Genomic DNA, 25,437 nt, shown 5'->3' on the forward strand with positions numbered 1-25,437 from the left:
GGTGAATATTTTCAGTAGAGTATTCACTGAAGGAGTATGGCATAGGGAGCCATGTAGTCACTAGAAATCCTTACATTACCAATTAGCGCTCCGTATTCCAGAATACACCGTCCCACCCCAGCCTCTCAAACATTCCCTTAAATGAACTTGGTATTTCACACGAATCTTATTTTACACTCTGTACTTCCTGAAATTCAGTCGTAACAGTGAGCTAATTGCAGAGCAGGGTACTACATCCTGTATGGAAACGTAGCAGAGTGGTTGACTGCTTTTATTGGCAAAAATGGAAGGGCATTTCAGTTGCAGTTTTAAGATTTTTTGCATGATGCTTCTTGAAAAAGTCTTTCCAGTCCTTCTAGGCCATTTCACGTACATAGAAATTTTCCACTAATGTGCATTGAAATTTACAGTATGTCAAGAATGCCTTATCAGATTTCTAGCATGGGAAAGCAGAAGTAGCCGTCATGCATGCAACATGATCTCTTATAAATACATCATGCCTACTGCTCTGCAGATAACAGCATCTAGAGACTTCAGAATTAGACTTCAGTTAAAATTTAAACCAAAATTAAAATTTGGAAACTTGCTGTGAAAGAAAATGCTGTAAAATATTAGATGTCTGATTTTGTCAAAACAACATCCTCTGAAGCTCTAATTCTCACTGTTGGTATTACTGTATCCGTTATAATCTAAAATCAAAAGCAATTGAGCTGAAAACTAATTTCAAAACAGAAACAAAATGATGTAGCTTGGTAACGGGATTATTTTGGTGTCTTTAGATATTTTTCTTTGGTTTTCCTCCCAAGCAGATTTCCAGTGCTGTGTGATTTCACTGAATCTGAAGTGCTTTGCAAAGACCAGATACTTTTCCTATTCCGTTTCTGTGCTATCTAGTATCATTCAGCATTTCTTTGACCACTTGAAAAGGAAATTACTGCATAGTCAGTCATGCGGCCATATTTAGACTTCCAACATGCTGAACCGAAAGCTTTCTTAGCTCCTGTGGATTTCGGGAGGCCCCAGCTCTCTTCCATGACCGACTGTTGATGCGGCTGGTTGGTACAAACTCTTCCTCCTTCGTGGAGATGGCAGTGGGAGCCCCGGAGATGGTTTTAGTACCAATTTGGGGCATATCTTGTCTTGGTGGCTCAGTCCCTCTGGATAACAGGACGTCTGGAGCACCAGGCACAGGCTTGGAGAGGCTTTCAAAATTCTGCAGCATGTTTTAAGCATGGCAGAAGAAAATGCGCACATGTACCTCAAATACGAGATGTTTACGTATATTTTCTTGCTCACTTGTTTCACTGTTGTTAACAGGTTTCATCCCTGCTGGATGGTTTCTCCTGCAGCAAACAGTAGCCTTTTTTGGGCTACCTCCCGCGCTCCCTTGCCAAATTTCCTCTCTCTCCTTGATCCCTCTCATCGGTGCCCTTTCAGTCTGCTTAAAATAGTGAGTGAGAACCATTTTTATAACTTCTCGCCTCCTTTGCCAGGATCACCAGGCTGTACCAATTGTTTTTGTTAACCTGGTTTCAGCCCAGTGTGAAAGCAAGTTTCCTGGGAAGGTGAGGGAGCAAGAGACAGTCTCCATGTCGAAATTGGCAGAGCATTGGAGTCTGTGCTCTTAGTTGTGCTTGGGGAGCGTGTAACAGTATGGCAATTTGAAAACTTTTGACGTATAAAGCATCAGGGGACACAGCCTTCCCTGCTCCACTTCCATAAAAAAGGGGAATCAGCTTTATATCTGTAGTCACCGTTGGAGGAAGCGCTGGTAGTTCACCTGCGCTTTCAAACTTTGGCTTTCTGGAGGAAACAAGTGGCAGTAGTTAAAGCGCAGAGCATTAAGTTGTTGTTCGTGACGTTATCACCACCAAAGGGCAACCTGCAGCTCTTTCTTGGGGATACTGAGTAAGAATCCGTAGTGTATTTCAGATCAGGCAGAGAAAAAAGGTCGGGTGATCACAGACCAACACGCTGGATTTGAGAATGTTTTTCTCAGTTAAACACTGTTTAAAACAGTTAAACGCTGTTTAATTATAACATGGTATAATTAAATCGCAGTTAAACACAAGGTTTAAAGCGCATAGAAAATGCAGAAAAATACCGTGTGGCAGAAGTTTGTAGGCTATCCTCACTACTTGAGCACCAGCTGATGTGCCTATGCTTTTAAAAGAGCCCAGCTGGGTTTTGTAGACCCTGCAGAAAACGATGCTGTTGAGACTCTGTTTTTATTCATGTCTCAGGTAGTTTTAATATAAACAACTATAATTTAATTAATGTAATGCCCTTTGCTTTGGCATACTACATAAGCTGTAGCCATACCTTTGACTGCAGTGTAAATCTGCCCTATGAAATCACCAATTACTGGCGAATGGAGGAAATGAGACATTTAGAAGGTAAGTGAGAAGACTGAAGAAAGAGTCGTGGAACAGGAGGGGGTACAAGACTGAAGATGAAAGTAGGTAAAGGAGAAGGTTAGGAAATAAATTTTATTGAAGGAAAGAGAAAGGAAGGGGGAGTATAAAGTAAGGAGAGTCACAAAAATACAATAAAAATGATAAATAAATGAATCCAGTAATATAAAAGGTTAAAGAAACTTGAAGACATTTTGGGATCTAGAAGTAGCAGAAGGTAATTGAGAATGAGAAGCAAGCAGGAAATATCCCAGATGTGAATATTTTCCCAAAATCAAAACTAATTTTAATTAAGTCTCTAATCCATCATAAAGAAGGGAAAGCTCTACATTCTTGCTTCAGAGAAGGATTTAGACTATACCTATGCTATAAGCCCAGTCTGTAATAATGTTAATAATAGATCGATATTGTTGTTTTGAGCAATTGGCAGATGCGGCCTTTGTCTGCAGCCGGAAAGCATATTGTCTGGGAATGATACAGTCAGATGACTAAAGCTGTGGCGTAATAAGGGAGATGGACCCTGAAGTCAGGCTGAATTTTGAGAAACCCTGAGATCTGATGTCTAAAATACAAACCCCGAGCATTCACTATATAAAAAGAAGGGGCAATATCCATATCTAAGTTCAGTACCTTGTCTGTGGCATTGATAAGCTCATTCTGCGCTGCTCATAAATCTCAGCGTGAGGAATCAAGTTTATTAGTTTGCCGTGGTCAGACTGGACTGGTTTAAACAGAGCTGAGGAAGTTAATTATCCAACGTCTCAGGTGGGTCTAGCAATAAGTAACTAGTTCTGGAGAGAAGGACTTGGGCTGTGGCTGCAGCCTTTGGAGCTGCAGCCGGGGGGGGGTGGGGGGTGCCGGGTCCTGCGGTTGCATGCGGATGGCCGGCTGGGAGGGACTGCCCTAATCTCTTTCCCAGGTTGTTCGAACCAGTTCAAGAGCAGTAAAACAAGGTTATGTAATTGACATGTGATGTAGCCTAAAATAGTGACTGCAAACATAGGCTGCTGTTGCTGGGCAGTTGTCAACTGCTAAAAAAAAAAAAAAAAGAGAGAGAGCCCTCAACTGTGTAACAAATGGACCTTTTACATGAAAATGCAGTTCTGATTTTCACTGAATAGCAGGCTTTTTCTTTTTTTGTTTTTTTTTTTCCTCCCCGATTGCAAGAAACAGAGGCTCTGTGAAAACTGAAATTTGGAAAGAGATTCATTATTGTACTTATCGTGCTGATTTATTTGAGAGTACCTACCTACTGCAGATGGTGAAATAAAAACCTCAGGTATATGTAGTTTGTCTCTTGATGGTGGGATACAACTGTCAAACAGAAAATCCTTTTCTGTATGCGGACAATCATTGTGACAGGTCTTAGCAGTAATTTTATTTATATACTGGCCATTAAAAGGTAGAAATAGTTCATTTTTTATTAATTAAAAGAGCTCAGATGGATTACAGGGATAACATCCGTTTCACAAAATCCATGAAGGTTTCAGAGCTGGATGAAAGGAACGCATCACATAGCTCAGTGAGCACAAACGAGAGGCTAGGACGTGCAGATTATGTGATATGTCTTGCTGTAGGAGGCAAAGCCCTTCATTAGGCCTATAACAGAAAGCAGCAAAACCAGGTGTTAAGTTCTGTTTGCTGACCAGATATTCTTGAGGTGAGAAGCCTCCCTCAGAAAATCCTGATGATTTTCTTCAGCGTGTTTTCTTTGTCTTTCCTTCCGCAGGGGAAGGTCTGTAGCCCGGGTCAGAAGGGCTGCAGGGGCTGGGCTCAGGCAGTCTGACAGGCTGGTGGGTAAAGGGAAGGGACAGACTTGAGCAGTAAATAACATTTATGGAACTGGGGGAAACTTAGTATAGAATTACAGCCATTCAACCCAGATTTATTTTTTTTCCTGCCCCTCGTTCACTAGTGTTATCAGGAGTTACTTCAGTAAAATGAGTGGTTATGCTGGTAAATACTGACAGGAGCAGCAGGAGGATATTTAGAGGAGTTCCTGCGCTAAGGATGCCCAGGTAATAGTGTTAAAACACCTATACTCTCCTGCTCAAGCAGGTGCCAATAGGTACTCCAAGCCTATAAGGCTTTTATGGAGATAATCTTCGCACTCGGGAAATACGGAGAAATCTAAGCCTTTATTCCAGCCCAGAAGCTGCAAAAGGGTTCCTAGCTCTGATGTGCAGATCTGCGAGGCAGGGCTGGAGGTGGCTTCCAGCTCCTCTCTCCTCAGACCCTGGAAGAAGGCTTGACCGTTCTGGCAGCCTGCAGGGAGAAAGAAGTTAACTTCGCCTGCAATTTTATGAGTCAAAGTATTAATTCTTATTGTGGAGGAAGAAGGAAAGTTTATGAATTTTACGTGCGTTTTGATGTGCTTCAGTGAGATGCTATTTTAAAAATTGAGCTTTTTTCAAGCTTTTTCTGCTTTATTTGGTCCTTAGCCGCCACTCCTGTTTTCTCACTTTCCCATCCTTTTGCGAGCCTTCCTCAATCACGTCTTTGTCTTGGGACCCAAAGAACACTCCGGTTTCAGACTTCGTACCCGGCGTGGCTTTTGACTTTTCCCTTACCTCTCCCAGGGCAGGTTGCAGTGGGCGTGTGGCTCTAGCAGAGGGGGGAAAAAGAGAGTTGGCTGCCCAGGTAAAAGCGGGAGAGAACACGTGGAGGGCAGCGGTGCCGCAGGAGAGGAGCTGGGCATTAGTGGCACACAAGCGAGCGTGAGTCAACAACCTAATGCCATTGCTGAAAGCCAGATCTGGTCCAGGATTGCATTAGCAGGGCTGTTGTCTGCAGGATGCAGGAAGTAACTATTTCATTGGGCTTAGTGATGGTCAAACTCTGCAAGAAAAATGTACCCGGTTTCGGGCGCTCTGTTGTATAAAAGAAGCTGGAGGCGAATAAGAGGAATGACGACAGATTTAGGAAACATGACCTATGAGAAAAGATTGAGAGAACTGGATTTGTTTAGTCTGGAAAAGAGATGGGGAACATAAATCTCTCGATAGGCGTGAGATTGTTGTAAGAAGGTGGTGATCTATTACTCTGTATGTCTTGAGAGGAGTGCGAATCTCTCTTTCAGTTGCAAAATACCCCCATTTGTGTTAAATGCAAAGAGAAAAAACACAGCTTCAAGGGTAGCTAATCACTATCCTAATCACATGGCTTGTAGGGAAGTTGCAGAATACCTTTCCTCAGAAGGTTTTAAGACAAATTTAGAGGGGAAAAAAAAAAAACAACACCCAAAAAAACCTGCCTGAACTCTTAAGCTAGTCTTCTGTTTCCATGAGTGGGCTAGAATTAAACAATCTTTGGATCCTCTTCTAGCACTACGCTTTTTTTTTTTTACCCTTACAAAATTTAACATTTGATCATAGTAGTTGCTATTTTAACAAGAGAGCAGAAATGTAGAAGTCTCATTAATGATTTGCAGTTCCTGACTTAGACTTCAAAAAAACTGGGGGGAAAATAATAATTTCTAGGAGGAAGGTAAAACATGGGGGATATTTCAGAAATTTCTGTAATTTTCTAATTTTGCTTTAGATAGTAACAGTAATATTACTGACAAGAAATACCTCTGCCCCATTCCTATTGCAGCCTTACGTGCATGGAAGTATCGCGGGCAACGCTCCACGCACGTATGGGAGCTCATCTTAGCAAGTCAGGTTTTGGGACCAGCAGCCCAATCGTGCTGGAGCTTTAAAATAGGGAAGGGCCTCATTTTGGCAGTAATTCGTAGGCCAAATAAGAACAGCTTTTTTTCCTCCCCTCCTTTACTGCTGAATTTTGCTTGTTCCAAGAAAATGTAGTAAGAGGGAAGACTGAATTTCACAACGGCTTCCTTTTTGTAAGCATATAAAAGCAAGGAATTAAAGAGTTATGGCAGGTGAGAGAGTTGAAAACACTGAAGTATTTTTGCGTGTACGTTTGGATGTGTCATTTTGTGGTATGTGGTGACACAATAACCTGGAAAGCGCATACTCAGATATTCCTCTAGCTCTACTGTGAATAGGACAGATGTCTGTTTCTTCTTAGTGTGTAACTGTGTAGTACCTATTACTTACTTATTTTGAACAGGAAATTTTCCTGCCATCTTTTGTAACTCTGTATTTTAGATGGAACAGGAATTAGCTTGTATAAGCGCACTTAATGGTGGCATATGTAAAAATTACTTTCATCTTAATGCATTTAGCACATGGGAGATGAGAATTCGATATCTACTCTGTCGCTTTCCAGCCCACTTGTGAGTGATTAAACTGGATAAAAAGAACAACTGGATTAAGCTAAACACAAACTACACAAGCAGATCGATACGTGTCTTGAAAGAGTTGGAGATCTAGCACCGCAAACACATCAGCCCCTTTGCAGGACTGTCTCCATCGCCTCGTTGAGATCCTGAAGAGCCGTGGAGGTCTTGACAGCTGCATCAATTTCAGATGTGTAGCTTTCTGTTCTGATTCTGGAGTTTAGAGGCATGAGCGAGGCTCATGCTGCACAAATGGAAGATACTGATTCTTTATGAGTATCTTTGCTTTACTAGCTTATTTTACAAAATAGGTTTTATTTGAAAAGTACCGTACTTGATTGCATGGAAATCCAAAGCCATTTTTTTCATCATAGATTACAAACTTTTTTGAAAAACTGATCATTATTATTTCATAGCTGTACTCTACATAGAGGGTTTGCCTGAATGCTGATCTGTTCTGTTTTTTAAGGGTTTTTCAAGTTACTTCCATTAACGTAAGCTTTAAGATTACTGTGGTTATTTATTTATTATTTTTTTTTAGAAATTAAAAAATTGACAAGACAACGTGTTTTTTGGGAAGACTTTTGCCTTGCTTACTAGAAAAACTACTTACAGATTTTTGTACCATACCTTAGTATTCAGAGAAGCATGATTCAAAAATTGATGAACCTTGACTAAGTTATGTTTTCTGAAATGATTTGGTCTAGAGTAGATAAGCCAGAAAGTAATAATTGCAAGCTACCTAAACCATTTGAAGGGTGACTTACAGAATTATTCTGCTATTGTGGGAATATTTCTTATGAAGGCACAGTGTGACAGTGATGGAATCAAATAAACATTTCCACAATATTTAAGAATGTGACCCAAGTAATTATCCTGGAGTACATAAATGTTAACCTCGTTTTATTAAACCCATTAACTTTTGAAAGCAGTAGTGAAAAATGTTGACTTAACAGGTGTACGGTTTTGTAGAGCAAACTGCCTTCAGGGTAGTTCTGCAATGGGGTTCATTTTGCAGCATTAGAGCTGACTTGTCATATTAATAGCCTGCACCCGCCTGTGGAAGCCTAAAAATGGTATTGCAGTACTCTGTGATGTACAAAGGACATTGTAGGAGCACTGAGCAATCGTACTTGCATTCCTAGCAGAAAATAACCATTTTTCCCCTCTCACCACAAAAAGGTAGTACACGAGTATTTGTAAGGGCATATAAACCATCTTTATACTGTATATGATTATTTTAAACACTTTTGGTTTCTATTATAATTTTATGTTCATGTTGTCTGCATGGTATTTCTTTAGGAAATGTGCTCAAGTCAGTACAGAGCAAAAATGTAAACAGGAATTAAGTTGACTTTTCTCTTGTGTGTCTGTTTGTTTGTATAGATCACATCATAAAATAAACATTGCGCAAAGGTTTTCATTTTGTGATTAGCTGAGAATTTTATCTTTTTATTGTTTAGCAGGCCTACTTAAAGACCAGCTGATAGATACAGGTGCTGCCACTATATTGTACAACTTGATTTTATGCCTGACAACTTCATGAGCTCATATTCGTATCTTACCTAAGTTTTATTGTTGTTCGTCTGTGTCACAATGCTAGGTGAGGTCCCTTAATAAAAACCCTTATTTGCCCATCTGAAAATGGGCAGTTGTTTAAACATCTAAAGCATTATCTAAATGTTGGTACCTTTGTGATATTGTAATAGCGCTTCACTTACTCAAGAAGGGTTCTCTATGTGTGAGATGCTCGGTGAAGAGATGCAGGAAGCAGCCCAAACTTCAGTTCACTGTCTAAACAGATAACATTGGGTAAGGGTGAAGGGAAGTCAGATGCAGAGATAGAAGAGGACTTACCTGAAGTTTTAAGACAAATTCCTGATAGACCCCAAAACAGAAGCTGGGTCTCCTGTGTCCCATGAGTGTCCCCTCTGTCCTCCAAGGAAGCCTGTGTGTGTTGTGGAAAACATCTTGGCAAACCTATTTTATGCCTCTTACTGAGCAGCTCTGTCCCCTTACTGAGCCTGCGTCTTCTCTCCCGCTCCCCGCACGCGTCGGCCTCACGTGTGTTTCAGCCCAGCTCTGCTTCCAAGCCCCGGCCGGGGGTCCCCTCCCCACGCTTCGGTCATGGGCAGCAACTTTGACGTTACATGTACAGCTCTTGGGTTTCTGCACATCTCACCTGCTTCGTTCGTGACCCGCTTAGGAGTTTCTCTGCTTAGTTGCCAGTTGGTGTTACTGCATTTGCAATCTGAATGTTTTTTTCCTCTGCCTTGTGTTTGTAAAGGCATCTTTATTATGAACTTGTGTTTAGTTTATGGAGTATTGAGTTTCTTACCTTATGTCTAAAATACCTGTCCCTGAGACTCAGTGGTTCTTACAGTGAGTGCGCTACATGAGCCTCCAACATGCTGTTGTATTACTATACACAGGACTATTTTCTTGAACTTTGCGTGCTGGCAATTCCTGCGGCTTACCTTACAGTCTGTTGTACTGTGTCCTTTGTCCTCTCCTTTCATCCATTCCCTGGAAACCCTCTGCGTTGCTTTTTGTCGCATTTGCTGCAGACCATGTGCCACCTCTGGATTGAGGCAGCTAAAATAATCTCCTCTCGCTTTTCCTGTCACGCTGCACCAACCCCTCGTGGCTTCCTTTATTCTTCCACATCAAATTCAAGCACCTTACTTTGAAAATCCACGTGGTAGTGCCCTCGTCTGATACACTGCATCCGTTTGCTCTACCTACGTTCCACCCACAAAGCAAAACACCTTTTGAGTCTCCAAGTTGTTAAATGCCAGCCTATTTCCCTGGTTGCCATGTATTTCCCTTCTGCTAAATGTTATGTGTTAAATACCTGCTGTCTCCTCGGGATCGCTTCTGTGGTGCTTTGCAGAACTGAAATAATATGGTTGTAATTTAAGCCTGTTTTGGTAAACCCTTCAGAAACCTTCTGCTGTATAGAGAGTAACTGATTCAATCAGAAATCAAGTGCTCAGTGAACTGGTTAAAGAGAGTGATACATACTGGGAAGGTTAACCTCTGCTTTGCATTTCTGTTTTAGGTTGTGAACTTCTTTAGCATGAGAACGGCCCTTGGTTTTGTACCAAAACTAAGAGCTGCCAGGCTGCTCTGTGATACGGCACATTTAAGAAGATTTGAAAAAGCTCAAACTAATTGTTTGCTTTTCGCAAAAAGAAAAATTCCAATTCTGCTTAGAAAAAAGTAATGAGCTCTCTGTTATGAGTGACACCAAAAGCCTTTCCCAAATTAAACAGAAGAGATGCTCATAGTAAGACCCATGACAAGTCACCGAGGTTGTTGGGAAGGCCAAAGAATGGATTTTGGAATGTCTGTATTAATAAGAAGCTCAAAATGACTGCAAAAATAAGAGAGAAGAACAAATTGGAATGATGTAAATACATCCTCTAATAATGTGTTTTGTTTTTGGGTCATTCAGGACAGCACAATTACCTGTGTGCGGGAAGGAATGACTGCATAATTGATAAGATTCGGAGGAAGAACTGCCCAGCCTGTCGATTACAGAAATGTCTGCAAGCTGGAATGAATTTAGGAGGTAAGCAGAATATTAATAGTTTGGTCTCTTAATTTAATTAGGCAAAAACATTGGAAATTTGCAGCTTTTTAATAGTTCTGGCAGCTGCGTAATCTCAAAAGTTTAAGGTGGAATTATCCTGAAGTGCTTAATAGCTAATAAACTCTATTGTCATTCTAAATCAGGTTTTTGAGATATGTATTTTATGGCTCAGAAAAAAAGAAAAGTGGGTGTTTTATGATGACAGTCATTTTAGTGGAATCTCATAAAGCTAAAAATGTTAAGGTTTCAAGTATTGCATGCTTTTTTTTTTTTTGGTGTTGAGCATTCTCTCAAAAACCAAGAAACATTTTACACCATCATGAAAGAAATTCACACATGGTGAAACCTCTCCACTTTTTTTGTTTCTTATTCAACACTTCTATTGATTTATTTCTGTGACTGTTCAGATATGCAATAATTTTGATGATGTTACTCCATCCTTCGTATACCAGCAACAAAAAGTCAAAACCTTTTCTTAATAATTATCAAAAGTATTTTGAAAGCATTATGATTGCAAAACTTATGGGGTTTTCCATTGTTTTAGTTCTTCAGTTGCAACGTCTACACAATTCTGGTTGTGCTTCAATGGGCGTCTTGTTTCAAGTCGTCACCTGAGCAAATTGTTATTACAAATCACTCTTTCCCACCACTCTTAAGTTTATTATGTGAACAGGTGTTTGGGTACTGCTGCACGTCCTTCCCCTGATGCACAGAGTGATCCTGCCCTTAGAGTGTTTTCACCGTTCCGGAAAATTATAACACGGTTACATTAATTCCTCCAAATCGTTTCCTATCTCACAATTTGCTTTTTATCCTCCTGGACCTATTCTCCTAAGTAGCTTAGTTTAGTTCTACAGACAGATTTAGCTGCTTGTCTTTTATAGGTTATATGCAGAATCCCGGATCCTGCCTGCTGCCGGCTCCCTTTTTCTACCTCCCAGACTTCTTTTTCTGTCTTGTCTCCTGGCAGAAACAGTCAAGCAAGCTGCTTCTTACTCTTCTGGGGAGAGTAGCCCCGTTAAGACCTCTTTCAAACCCTTTCCCAATTTTGCGATGCTGCATGGCCCCCCTGTTTCTGCTTCCCAAAGGAAAACGGGGCCAGATCGTGTGTCACGCTGACTTTCCCTTGATTTTGATCTGCGCTAGTGAATCTAGCAAGGGAAACAGAATGGCGCCTTTGTTTGATGAAACAGGAGCTCCATGGCAGTAGCTCCTTCTTCCCAAAAAACGGTGCTGAAAGTGTGTGTGGAGCAGGAAGCCTGGCTCCTGGGAGTGCTGGAAATTTTTCTGCAGCCTGCCGGTGGCCGGTACAGGGCATCCTCTGTCGCGGTGCCAGCAGAGCCCCTGCAAGCCTGCCTTCCTGGACGGACGTCAGTGCCCAACGCTCCAGCAAAATACAGGGCTGCCGTCCCACTTGATAACCTTTAGAAACAGCAGCACGTGAGACTTCGTCTGCGATGTCATGAGTTCATCACTGTGATTTCCCGGGGTGTTCCAAAGGACGTGTCCACACTGTCGTCTGCAAAAAACAAGGGAGGGGGTAAACTTTGCTTAAGGGGGTTGTGCCTTGTTTTGTTTTTTTTTTCAGTTGGCCAGAATGCTGTAAATGAGAAACGTATTTTAAAATCTTACCTTGTGTTGGAGCTTGGTAGTCTGTTGGAAACTGTAATTAGTGATCTGCATTTAATGACCTAGAAGGCCGAGTCTGTCTCTGTAGTGTGCAGCTGGCCTGCGGTTGAGCTTTGCGGTTTAGCCGTTTTGGGGATTTTCTTCATGTAGAAAGGTGAAATTCTCATTCTTCATTTGATCCATTTATGCCACATAAAGGAGCTAAAATGGCATTACAAGCTCCTTCCATAACTGCCATGAATGAGGTAGCCAGGGAACGGCTCTGTATGTCCAGGCAATATGGTACCTTCTGTGTGGTCCAGGAGAGAAAGGCCAGGTTGGAGGCAGAGGGGAGGACTGCCGGAGAGAGGTGAAGTGCCTGCAGCCGAGACAGCGTTTAGAGGGCCCCAAAGGCTGCCAAGTTCTGCTAACGGACCTTTCAGCCTTTGAGCCAGCCCAGGTCTGGCAAGAAATGTTGGTAGCTTAAGGCCGTTTGCCGCTTGGGCCATCCCTCTGCCTCCATGGTGAGCTTTGCCTTGGGCATCTACAGAGGAGCTACACAGCATCTCAGGCTTAATTTGGGGAACTTCCGTGTGCTGTTGCAGGAGGCTTCTGATATGGTGGAGATCATCAGAAAAAAGGGGGTGGAAATGGCAAGAAGAGATATTAATGCATATTTGAAAACAGTCATTTTCTCTTCATATAAATTTCCAAGGTTTGGTATTAAATAACATTTTTTCATAATTAGCTTGAATAGACTGAGTATGTTCATATTATTATGAAGATACATCGGAGCATATAGTTCCATGTGGTCAGCCTGGTTCTGCCAAGAATATACATTACTCCAATAAAAATGGACTTTTACCTGTTTCTAATTTGGACTTATAGGCAAAATGTGCAAGTATTTCTTTAGGCAGCGTGATCAGTAAGGAGCTGGAGGAAAATGAATTTATAAATGCAATTTAGTTTAAGTCCTATTTGCAGCATAGTATTCTCTATAGCTGAGTCACACTGCACAGTGCTGTGCTCTTTGTGCAGGAGATCTAATTTAAGCTCTCACCCTCCAAATGGAAGCAAAGGTAAACACACAAAAAACTGTATCAGAGATGCCTGTGTGTTTGGTTCATGAGAAATAGAGTAAGATGATACATAAAAAGGGTCATAAGCATTGCTCAGGGCTGAAATGTGTGTAGGTTGCTGAAGCCATGGACGTTTCTTTTCCACTTGTACGTAATGACAATGTTTTATCCCCTCATTTAAAAAACAAAAACAACAACAACAAAAAAAAACCCCACACAAAACAAAACAACCTCCACTTGATCTAGGAGAAATGTTGCCTTAGGGAACAAAGTCCTGTCTCCCATGGGCTGGAAAAGAACTTGACTCTCCTTTGCAGCTCTCCCCGTTTACAGATGGGGTGAAAGACCCCAGGCTGCCACCCAGCTCCTCCCAGTTACTGTAATAGGGGTCTATAAAGCAAATTTTGTAATTTGAAAGTCTGTGGTTGTCTTCCTACTGTTACTGAAGATATTAATCCCGGTAGTGGAGAACTGGAAATCAGAAACAGTTTCCGTGTTTCCTGCAGTACATTTTTGCACAATCTCCCAAATAATCTACTGTCCTTTTTAATTTGGTGGGTTTTTTTTTTTTGGTTATATTCTTTCTTTTTTAAAGAACATTTTTAAAATGTTATTTCTTTTGTTTACTGTGTCAAAAGTGTTACAGGTTTGTTTTGATGGCATATCTTCTACTTCGCAGCATGCTAACATTTTTTTTTCTACAAAAGTAATGTTTTGATGTGTGGCAGCATGCCATGCTTTAAGCACCTTTTAAAAAATATGTGTAATTCAGTGATACAAAATACACCTTTTCATGAATGCTCAACCAAAACAATTTGGCGGTTTTATTGTTTACCTCCTCCTTTTGTTTGTTGAAAAACTGGAGCATTTTCCAGGCTTTTATATCCTCTAATAATCTTTAGAAAATTATTCATCAAGCCAGCAAATAATTTACCTAATTATGTTCTTTTCTCCATTTTTGTTTTGACTTTATAAGAAGCATCTGCAACCTGCAATTTCTGCAAAGCTGAAGTTGCCCAAAACCAAGTTAATTCATCCTCCTTATTTCTAGAAAGTATGTGTGCGCGCTGCAGACAGACATATCCCCTCGGCAAGCAGGACTCCAAAACTTTTTTTGGGAATCATAGTTTGTTTGTTGTTTTGGTGGTGTGGTTTTTTTGGTTGTGTTTTTTTTTTTTTTTTTTTTTTTAACTCCAGTGCCATATGCTAGACTTAATTATTGGAAGAGATTCAGAGTGAGCAACTGCACTATGAAGGTATGCTGGCCCACTTTTGGTTTATGCTCTTTTCAAGATTCTGTAATTAATTTTCAGTTAATTATGGACCAGAACGACTTCATGAATTGTGAAGTTTCTTCCAGCATACGCTGTGATCAGATTTGTCGAGTCTCTCGCTTCCGCACGAGACATTTTCATTTGACTCCCACCTCGTACTGCTGTTCCTTAGTCGTGTCTGTCCCCGTGGCGTCACCCGGGGGGGGGGGATGAGTCATGGTGAGACCCCCCAGTCCCACACTGGTGCTCAGCATGGTTTCTCTTGCAGCCGCTGGCTGCATCCAGCAAAGCAGCTATGGCTCGCAGCAGCGCCTCGGATGGTGCACTGCAACCAGGGTGGTGCAGAGCCTCCCGGTTTCCCTCCTGCCATGTGCTGTGCTCTGTGCTGAAGCCTGAGGAAGGGAAATGTCTGACATGGTGTGACTGGAGGGGACACCCACCCACCCCACCCCTCCTCTCCTCGGCAGGTTAGTCCTTGCCCCTCTGGTGTGACCTAGTGACCAGGCATCCCTCCTCCTTCTGCTGCGGAATCAGAGAAGATGCCTCTTCAGCTATGTCACGCGCCATCCACGCTTAGGGGACAAAAAAGTGTTGAGAGGTCTGTGCCATGTGGGACTGCAAGCCTTTCCTGCCTCAGCTCCCATGTAGAACACTGCTGAGACTTACTGGTACTGGTCTCCCACAGCAGTGGGAAGCAGCTTGCGGAAGTACCCTTTGGATATCGAAGGGGAATAAAATAGATTTCACCCTGCAAATTACATAGTTCATCGCTCTTGTCTGCAGAGACTGCCTGTGAAATTTGAGTCTTGGGTTTGCATACATTTACATATGTAAGACACTCCATGCACAAGATGCTGTGTGTGATTTGTAGTCTTCACTTGCACATATCCTTATTTTTTATACATTAAAATATTTCAATAATCTGAAAAATAGATTAAATGAGAGAATCAGTAATAAGATACAGTACTTCACCTTTTTGCCCAGCTTTCCATTTTCTGTTTAATAACTCATACTAGTAGGGGTTTAAAACTACGATATTATTTTCAGTTACTGCAGCTTACGTGGTTTATATTATCATTGCTCCTATCTTTTTGAGAAAAAGAAAGCAATAGGGAGAAAAGGAAGAGAAATAAAACACAAGTATTAGAAAACTCGGTTCTCTTCCTCTTGGTTTTCTTAAAAAAAAAATCCTTCCAACTTTCTACTGATCAAGGTTTCATAAATTTGAAAGGAAAAAAACCAACTCTGGTGTGTAAGAAACTAAAGCAATTTGGGATACATGTATGGTTAACTTTTATTTTTCATTTAAACTTTCACTGCAAATTATTTTGAAATGCCCATTAACTTTAACTGCATATTTATTTGTGTTTATTATGTAGCATTTTCTTCTGAGTCAGTCTTTTTTAACTTGAACTTTTTCTCAACTTGGGTTTGTGTCAATTCTTCCAAGACACTTTTACCAATATACAGCAGTATATTAAAGTTATTTGTGGGTTTTGTGAAGCAAAACCTCATGTTGTCAATTTTTCTTGCATTTTAGCTGGACAAATTAGTTGTGGTACCTACCAATGTCTAGTTTATCATTAGCATTGTTTCAAAGAATATTCTATTTTTCTAGGTGAGACAATTTCAGAAAACATTTGTGTTAGGTAGAAATCCATCAAGTTACGAGATTGTATGAAAATTTGTGTTTTTTCTTAGCAGAGGAGGGAAGCACTGATTTACCTCTTTTGTGTCTTGAGCTCAAGTGAGTAATGTAACCTTAAGACGTAGTCTGCAACCATGCTACCTTCTGCTGAGATTTTGTTAGGTCTCCCAAATGTTCTCTTGGGTGTACTCATAAGAGGGATCAGCAGGGAAATTTGTGTTGCTGCATGGAGTCCATGCTGGTGACTCTTCAGAAGAGGACATCCTTCTTCCTGAGTAAGGGTCAATTGTTCTAAAGGTGCTGCTATTGCTACACCAGCACGCCACACCTCAGGAATGTGTATTTAAAAAAAAAAAAAGAAAAAAAGTCAGTCCTGCTGGTTTGGAACTAATTTGTTCAGTAATGAACTTTTCCTACTTTTGTGTCTGTCTTCCTCCGTGTTACAAGATACTGCTCTTGGCGTGCTCTCGATGTGACCGTCTCACTTTTCACCTTGAACCATCCTCAGGAATATTGTAAATAACTGTCACAACAGTCACTTGCCACAACTATTAAGAAACTATTTGGAAATGATGATTAAAAATGCAGAATTTTGAAGAGGGCTGGTACTGTCAGATTAATCTCTCAGGCATCGATTAAAAAATGGTATTGAAAGTGTGTCCTTGTACTTTGCGTTTTGCTGATGATTTTATTTCATATGTGGTGGCAGCTCAAGAAGACGCACTGCAGTAATCCAAAAGCACACAGCTCACATCCAGCAATCCTTGATCAAACTCCTAATCAGGTTCATGTTCTCAGCCCTCCTTTGTTTTTTCAAGTTTTGCTTCAGCTCTGCCTTCTGACGAGTGCCTAGCTGCCAGCAGCATTTGTCTTTCCTCCAGGAACAGCCTTTCAGGCTTTTGGCACAGGTCTGCTGAACTCCAGAATTCCCTGTTTTATCTGCTGGACCTTCCATCATACCATTCAGGGCATAACACCCTTGGTTGCCAGCCTCGCAAAGGAGCTGCAACTTTTCTGGGCTCCTGCTGGGAAGTACGTGTCCCTGCCTGCCTCGTGTCACGTGGCGGCACTGTGCATGCAGGCTCCATAGGGTTTTGTCTGATTTCCAACACCGTGCAGCGCTCTCTGTACAGGCCCAGAGGTTGCTCCTTCCTGAGCAGTTCATATTCTATACGTGATGTCTTGCTTTGGTTCGAAGCTGACAAAATGGACAGGGGTGATCACAGCTTTCCGTGAGGAAGGTTCAGGTCCCCCCAGAAGATGTGCAGAAAACCTCTCCCCTCATTGTGCTGTTAGGTGCTAGGACTGAAGCACAGCAGTGGCTCTTGCTTGGATGCCTTCTGCCAGGCATTCACTGGCTGGCTTGTGTGGATCCTCTGTGCAGTGCCCAGGAGCTTTTAAGCTTTTCTGTCTGTTGTCAGGGCTCCAGCTTTCACCTCCGGGATGCTCCCAGGGTGGGTGGCGTTCGTGGCCTCTTGACTCCCTGGGACCAAGGCTGACGCCATTTTTTCCCCCGTGCCCTTGTACACCACCCTCTGTCTTGTAGGGCGTTTAAATATAACAGCCTATTTTCCTGAGGACGCTGAAATGAATTGCTGTTTATCTTTGCTCGTACAGATGCAAGCAGGCCCCTAACACCTCTGTTCATTGCTTAGTCTCATCATGCTGGAGCAGATCGGAGTGCTTCAGCGTTTCCGAAATTCGTTACACGCAGCTCTTGGTGATGTTTTGTTTTTTCCTGAATCACCAAAATATCATGCTTCCTTCCACAGTGGCCTAAGTCCATATCCTTTTTACTCTTCCTCACAGTAAAAGTGTAGTCCCTGCTATGAAAGCTGTTCCTCTTTCCAGAGCTGCTGGTTACAGCCAGAGCCCTTCTGAAACCTCCCCCTGTGGTCTGTGGTGGTGAGTTTCCATTACTTGCTTCCCCTCCACTGCGAGAAGCTGTAGGAGCAGGAGGAAGTTGTCCTTTTAGCTTCCAACGAGCCTTTGCTTCAGAGAGTTTCTACTGGAGTGAGGGAGCGTGAAGATTTAGCTTGCCATACCTTACGCAACCTTGGCCAAAGTGTTGCAGGCTCACTATGTTGAACAGTGTTTTTTGTTAAAACCCTCATTAGTTGCCTGCAAGTGTGCTGTGGACTAATTTGGAAGAGCCTGGAGTAGAGCAATGAGAGTGATCAACAGTCTTTAAAACTTGACTAGTGGGGACAGATTGAATTACTTGGTATTGTTTAATCCCAAAAAAGGCTGGAGGGAAAGTCAGAGGGAGAGGCAACAAGTGTTGCTTTAGCAACAAGTGTTGGTAAAGAGAAAAAGGGGATGATCTGCTTTCCGTGTCTGTGAAAAGCAGGCCAAGAAGTAATAAGCAGCAAGGAAGATGCTAGTGAGGGAATGGAACAGTATCGGTTTGCGTAAGGCCAGGGAAGCACTCGAATAGGTGGTCTGGGGAAGATGCCTGTCATTGGGCGTCTTAAAGATCACATAAGACAAACGTTTGTCAGAAGTGATGAGGGTATAGTTGGCTCTGGACTGACCAGGAGGATGGATTGTGCAGCTGTCCCGGGTCTCTTCCAGACTATGTTTAATATTAGGTAAGTGGACTTAAGCTAGGTAATTTGTGTGCAAAACAAAAAAATTTGAAAAACATTATTTCCACGTATAAAAAGGCTTTTTATATTTTGAGGTCACAGATCGTCATTGAATGAGATATTCTGTATCTCTGTCCTCCATGTGACAGTATGTCTTGAAGAAGCAATGATGCTAAGACTATTCAAGTCATGTGTTCTTTCTTCTGACATCGCCTTGCTTTTTTGATTGCTACTTTGGCACTTCACAGGTTTTAAATTGACTCGAGAGCTGTGGTTTACTCTAGTAATGTCACAAGGAAAATTTATTCACTCACAGATTGTGCCTCAGCACGTGAATCTGTTGTTCTTTCCCCTTGTCCTCTCATACGTACTTTGCTTCAGAATTACCTTAGTAACTTGTATTTTGTTTTGAATCTTGTTTCCTGCTTTTTTTTTCCCCCCCACCAATTCCCAAATGCACACCTTTCCATTTTTAGTATCTGTGTTTTGCTGAAATAAGTGTGAGAAGTGGCAAGGATACGTGGCTCAACAAGCAGACTTTGGAGTTTGATCTTAGCAGGAGGAACAATCCACAGCAGGTTATGAAGGAAACATTGAGCACATTTAAGCCTTAGAAATACACAGCAGGCAAGAAGGGGGTGTTTAACAAAGAGGAAGGCAAGGTGAAGGCACCGGTTGGAGCCACCCAGTACCACACATCTTCCTGCAAATTGGCGCTGGTACTTTGTGTGCTTTTTGTGGTTCTCTGCCATCAGTTTTCCCATTCTCCCAACGCCATAATGTTTTAGTAATGTTCCCTGCGTAATATCCCTGCAGAAAGTGCAAGAGTAGGAAGGCTGTAGAACTTGAGCTCACGAGACCAGTAGTCCACCTGGAATGGGCAGTTAGGGACATTTGTCAGTAGGGAGTAGAGAAGATACTGATGTGGGGCAATTCTCCTGCCCTCAAAACCATGCAGTTGTCATACTGGAAGGAAAGAGCTGTGGAAACTCGCATGTGGCTTCTGGGTCTCTCTGCACATGGACCCAAGCACGTTCAGGCATGTCATCTAGGCATCCTCTTAGAGAGGCGCATCTCGATTGTAGTCATTACTGACACTTCATACACAGCTACTCCAACTTCAGGAGAATTTAGAAATATGCCATGCTGTCGGTGGCAAAGAGATACTCGGTTTCGTGATTCAGATGATACATGTGAGTAATATTGCAGAGTTGCATTTTCCCTGGGAAGGTGGTTAATATCACTTGCAGGGTGTTGCACTAATGTTCAGGGTGATTTATTAAAGCAGGAGATTAACATGGTTGTATTCTTTTTTGTTTTTAATGACTAGTCATGAACTGGATGGTGAAAAATATGGCTGAGACGACTGCAGAAGATAAACAGCCAGCTTGTATTTCACAGATAACGCTGCTGTTCCAGGAAGCAGGGTAGATAATTTCTGGAAGATGAGGAGGGACAGACCAGCAGCATTGGCTGTATTAGAAATAAGGTCGTCTGAGAGAAATCCGAGTTGATAAAAACTAGGGATACGGAAGTCGTATGGGTGAAGAGATGAGGTATCTCAAAATTTTTGTTACTTGGGAAGAATACAAGTGGGGATGTGGTGCGTTACAACGTAAACCAGAAAGACCGCAGAGGGAAGTGCAGCACTTAGCAAGCTGAGTTCTAGTAATAGTAGTGCAAGAACAAAAATGAAGTGTTTAAAGCATGGCACAGTCTTTAGTATGGGGTGGAAGTGTGAGCACTGAAGATACGGGATGAGAGGTGCTGCTCTATAAGCAGAGTTTGCTTATAGACGCTTTTGAAAAACTCTGAAAAGCTTGTTGAGTACCTGTCTCCGATGTAAATACGAAGAGGAAATTTCACACACGATAAATGTCTACAGGACCGTATCAGGGTCCATCGAGATGGCTTAGTGTTATAATCAGGATGAAGGGCGCATAAATCATGAAGCAGACTTAGCATTGGGTATCAACCCAAATAAAAGCAAGAGAGAAGACTTGGACGAGCAACGCCTGCAGAAGGTTGGACAGGAATGGCTGTCTTGGGAGAAAGGTTGTCGCTTGGCACAAGGCAGAAACCAGTGATCATAGCCAAGAGCCTTCAGTCTGGTACAGTGGAAGATTTCAAAATCTGTTCTCCAAAGTTTCCCTAACTTTGTTTTTAACCAAATTATTACCAATGCTAGCAGTTCAAGCTGCTGATGTTTCATTGCTGCAGGTGTCTTAGAGTTGCAGGTGACAAATACTGGAATTGTAGGTGACCTACTCTTCCCCTTCGTTGTTGGTATTTTACTGCTAGTCTTTAAGTCTATTTGATGAATAGTCAAAACTACTGATGCATTTAGTAGACAAAGCTTAGCTCAAAAATCATTTGCCATACGTTTGAAGAATGAATAAATAATCAGTAAAATATGAGTTTTGGGAGCATCTGAAAAGGACTGATTAAGATTGGCTTTCATCAACGTTATAATTTTCTTTTGTAAGCTTTTTTTACGGCTTTGTTTATTGGATGATTTAAATATTTAGTAAATACATTTCTTTTTAAATTAATGAAGAAGTACAAGAGGGAGTTTTATATCCCAAAAATGTTAGCTGTGGGACTGCATTATGTCAGTTTGGGATTTTATATGAAATATATGGGGGGGAAATTTTCATACTTTAGCCATTTCTCATTAAAAAGCTTTATCAAAAACAGCTTGATTTGATTTTAACAGGAAACCACTAATTGGCATTTGGTAAAAGTTGTTCCCACACGGGGAGGAGTACCCCTATGAAACTGTTATTTTTCAATTAATTATCACTTTGAGGATTGCTGAGAAACAAGCAAATGTGTTAGACATTTTCCCTGACAACCTAAATATTCCTGTAAAATGCACTTTGGAACTCAGCTTTCTTTTGTTGCCTTTGCCCGCTTTCTCTTCACGAATGTGTAGCCTGAAGCTCAGCATGGCTAAAAAAAGGGATTAATTCCCTCTGTCTCTTACCCAGACCCTCCCCAGTGCCTTCCCTCCTTGATTGCTGTGGACATCACTGTCTCACTCATCAGACAAGTAGGTAATGTGAGCTTCCTCATTTGAGTCAGACCTTGAAATATGCAAGATTCGATCTGGGCTTTCACCTTAGTTTTTCTGTGATGGCTTCTGTGCCGTCTTTGTAAGGCTGCTTCTTTTATCTGGGCTACAAAGAACCATCCCTGTGAGCACATCTCCGTGGCTATGGCTCCACAGTCCCAAATCCTGCGTGCAAAAGCCAGCACACTGCAGAGGAACCGTGTCTGTTCCATGAGATGTGTGCAAGTGCTGTCGTGAGGTGCCACCTCCCTGTAGGTGCTTGTATTTCACCATTCAATATCTCTAGCCCTATGTATAATCAGAAGGAAATGCAGAATTCTCATTAAAATATGATAAGATTTCTCATTAAGTGGGTGCGTAATTACTTGAAATAGCATTCTCCAAAAGTAGCTGTAACTGGTTTGCTGTCGCACTGGAAGGGCATCTGAACTGTTGAGGGTGGATTGTGGGTCTACAATTTTACTACTTGCTCGTGTAACAAAGTAGAGAGTAAGTACGTAAATCTACAGATTTGGAAATTCTGCTCTGTGGCCAGAATCAGAATTCAAAAGCATCTTCAGTTCTAGTGTCTGAAACCAACACGATGGCGTTTTTGGTTTAGTGCAGAGGGTTATGTTGAGAAACGCAAGTTGAGGTGTGCAAGCATGAAATACCTGAGAGCAGCTGTTTAGAGACTGCAGTGAAGAAAGAAGAACGGTTGCATGACGATTGAATGTTAAATTTAGAATCAGCGATGTAGAATTGTTGCAAAACCAGGCAAGTCTCTGATACTTCGGCGTTATTCTGTTCTTGTCGGAGCTGGCAAGTGCAGGCCTGATGATTGTGTTTGGTTTTCAGCACTGCTGGTCAGGGTGGTGGGGATGGGGCAACCTTATGAAATTGTCACCTACGTTCCTGTGCCAGTTGGTAGGATTAGCGGTACCCGCGTCCTCCCTGACGGACACGTCTCTCATATCTTCTTAAAGATCTCCAGTGTTGAAGTCCCCTGCTGTGTCCCTTGAGAACCTCTTCCAGTTTGCCACAGACCTTTATGTTTAGAAAGGTTGCCTTAACATCTAAACTGAACCTTCCTTCCTGAAATTTTGTATCACGTGGCTGAAGAAATGTGTATACAGACTAGAGACTGCCCAAGGAAGAACAAGGATAATAAGAAGCTTAGAAAAAAAACATAAATCTGTAAGGAAGACTTGAAGAAATACAATTTATTTTAGTGTAGAAGGGAGAAACATATTAAGAAGGCCATGATACCAGTCTTTCAATACAAAAAGTCGTGTAAAGAGGGGACAGGAATGATAAGTTGTTCTTTATGGCCACTGGGGGAAGGATGAAGAGAAATCAACTTTACTGCAGAAAAAATGATGCAATGTAGTAGACGTTGGAGGAAAAATGAATGGTTAGATGTTGGAGAAAGGTGGGGGATATTGCAGAATTCCCTTTACTGGAGATTAATAACATACTGGGTTGGGCAAAGTATAGTTGGTCCAGCTCAAAGCAAGAGGATAAACTGCTTCATATATATTGTTCCTGTGCTTTACAGTGTTGTACTGGAGCAGCATTGCACCGCATTGTTTATTAGAATCTGTTCCTAACAAAACAAAATGCGACACTCCTAGAATTGGCGTATAAGTAAGCGAAGTAATAAGCAGGGAATATTTACCTAGTTACAGTCAGTTTTATTAGTAGTTTAAATTCAACTCGAATAAAGAACCAATATATGTTTAGATTAACCCAATGAAAATAGTGTACAATTACATAGATTAAAATGTGCATTAAAAGCTTTTTCTTTCGTCTGCGCTGTACCTCCCTTTTCAATATACAGAATGTGAACCAAGAACAAAAACAACACTTATGGATGTGCCTGGATCTTTGCAGGGTCTGACTGAAGGCAAATAAAATGTGACATACCCATAGATCAGACTTCATGCACGTTTATTCCTTGTCTTTAAGATGTCCAATCCTGTCAGATTAAAGTGTTACTTATTAATTAGTAAGCAGTTGTGAATGATGTTGGCAATGCCAAACTATGTCATTATTTCAGTTATGCCTACCATTTCATTCTACTGAATTCAATCATTGGCTTTGCGCTTATTCTCCAGTAAAAGCTTGCTTCTGCTAGTGGAGGATAAGAAAGTAGGAAATTTTCATTGCTTTGTTAATTAAACTATACTGATTCCTCGGGGTCACAGCAAGCGATACCGTTTTCTATCACTTTCTGTCTCCTCTGGGTCACAGCTGTCAGAAACAGATTTTTACATTTATTTTGCTAAGTGAAGGCCAGACCTTTATTTTCTTCCTCATCAGCTGCACCCTTCCTTTCTTTGTGTATTTAGACAAACTACTTGGTCTTACATGATAATCTTGTGCTGTCCTTTTACGTCCCCGTACAGCTTGTCCCCTGCTTCAGTAGTTGCTTCTCATTTGCTTCCCCACCTTCGTCTGTCCAGTCAAACCAGTGACTCATCCGCTTGTCCGTGTGTCTCCCAGGTTTGTACCTGGCCCTTCCTTTTATGCATGGGACAACGTTTGGGGTCACTTTTTGAGGTTCTTCATCGACTGCAGCTCTAACTGAGAAGCAGTGGCTTGCTTCCCGCAGTGGGTAGTTGGTTTATGGAAGCTTTAGGGTCCTGTCTTGATTGTTCCCTTCTTTTTTTCCTGAAAAATAAAGGGTGCGTGCCTGAATGCACTTTGTGGAGCAAATGGGACAATGCTGTAAGATCTTGTTTGCATTACTGCTTTTCGCTTCATTCCATGCATTTTCGCGCATATGTGCGTGTATATATATAAAATGTCTGTATTATTATCTAGAAATTTCTCAGCAAAATCTCATACCCATTGTGCTAGACACTTAAGTGAAAAAATGTCTGTACCAAGATAGCTCAAAATTTTCATATATGTCAAGATACAACAGATTTGGGGGAAGGGAAACACTATTTGTGGTAGCAGTAAAATAGCTAATGAGAACAGATGTCATCTCACTGAAGTAAGTGAGGCAAAGGCACCAGGCAAACATGATGAAAAGATTCAGAGGAGGAAAAAGTGGCATTTTGACGGAGCATTTATCTATACAAAGGTGGAAGCAAGTGACAAAATATGTGTGTGTGTGTGTTTGGTGAAGGCTCAGAGGAGAGTCTACCCAAAGGCTGTTAATTGGCAGCTTGGTCCTTTGGTGACTCTGGTGCAGTGAGGTGGGTGGCTTTTGGAGAGGAGAGGCGGGCGGCAGTGGAGGGGTGCGCAGGAAGGCCCGCAAGCACTTGGCATGGGGTGGAAGGGAGAAAGCTGGCGGCTGTTGAGGTTGGTGAGGAGGTGGTGGTGGTGGTAGCTCAGGTGTAGAGCTCGAGCAGTGAGGTTGGCACCTGGGTGGAGGAGCTCAAGTGTTTGAAATGCGGGTGTGCACTGGCACGGCGTACAGAGCCGGCACAGTTAACGGTGGTCGGAGTGTGTTTGTTTTGCAACATGTTGTATACTCTCAGACTGCCTAGATCACTGGTACTACTGTACATACTTCAAAATAATCCCAAATTGTACCTTGTTTGAAGTGCATACTGGGATTTTTTTTTCCCTTTGTCTTCTAGATGTATTTATTCTAATTACCGCTTTCTCCTCTTCTCCTTTACCTCTTTTTTTAAACCTCCGTCGCTTTCTTTGTTCTGTGCTGTGTCCATTTTGGTTTCCCTTTCCACTGATCTTCTCTACTTTACGCTAGAATTAGCATATGTTCTTATCATAGGCTTTTGATATCACTTACCCATTCAAATGTGTTCTGCAACATGGATACAATAAAGATCTGTTGGGTCAGGATCAGCTTGGTCCTGGCTCTGGTGGAGCTTTACATATGTGATAAAGAAAGCTCTTCGTCGTCTACATCATGTCTTTAGCTATGCAAATAATAATTGGTTTTTGATAGGCAGCAAGGCA

The 25,437-nt window shown here is 41.7% G+C and overlaps 1 protein-coding gene across 4 annotated transcripts in view; it reads left to right on the forward strand.

Annotated features, from left to right (window-relative positions):
* The window catches only part of NR3C2 (nuclear receptor subfamily 3 group C member 2), a 218,531-nt gene that overhangs the window by 147,199 nt on the left and 45,895 nt on the right, over window positions 1-25,437 (forward strand). For all 4 annotated transcript variants that reach the window (XM_063335369.1, XM_063335371.1, XM_063335370.1 and 1 more), the window contains exon 4: window positions 10,115-10,231. In XM_063335369.1, coding sequence (XP_063191439.1) covers window positions 10,115-10,231 — 117 coding nt within the window. The remainder of the gene's footprint in view (window positions 1-10,114; window positions 10,232-25,437) is intronic.

Source organism: Chroicocephalus ridibundus, chromosome 5, assembly GCF_963924245.1.
Source record: "Chroicocephalus ridibundus chromosome 5, bChrRid1.1, whole genome shotgun sequence".
Lineage (NCBI taxonomy): Eukaryota > Metazoa > Chordata > Aves > Charadriiformes > Laridae > Chroicocephalus > Chroicocephalus ridibundus.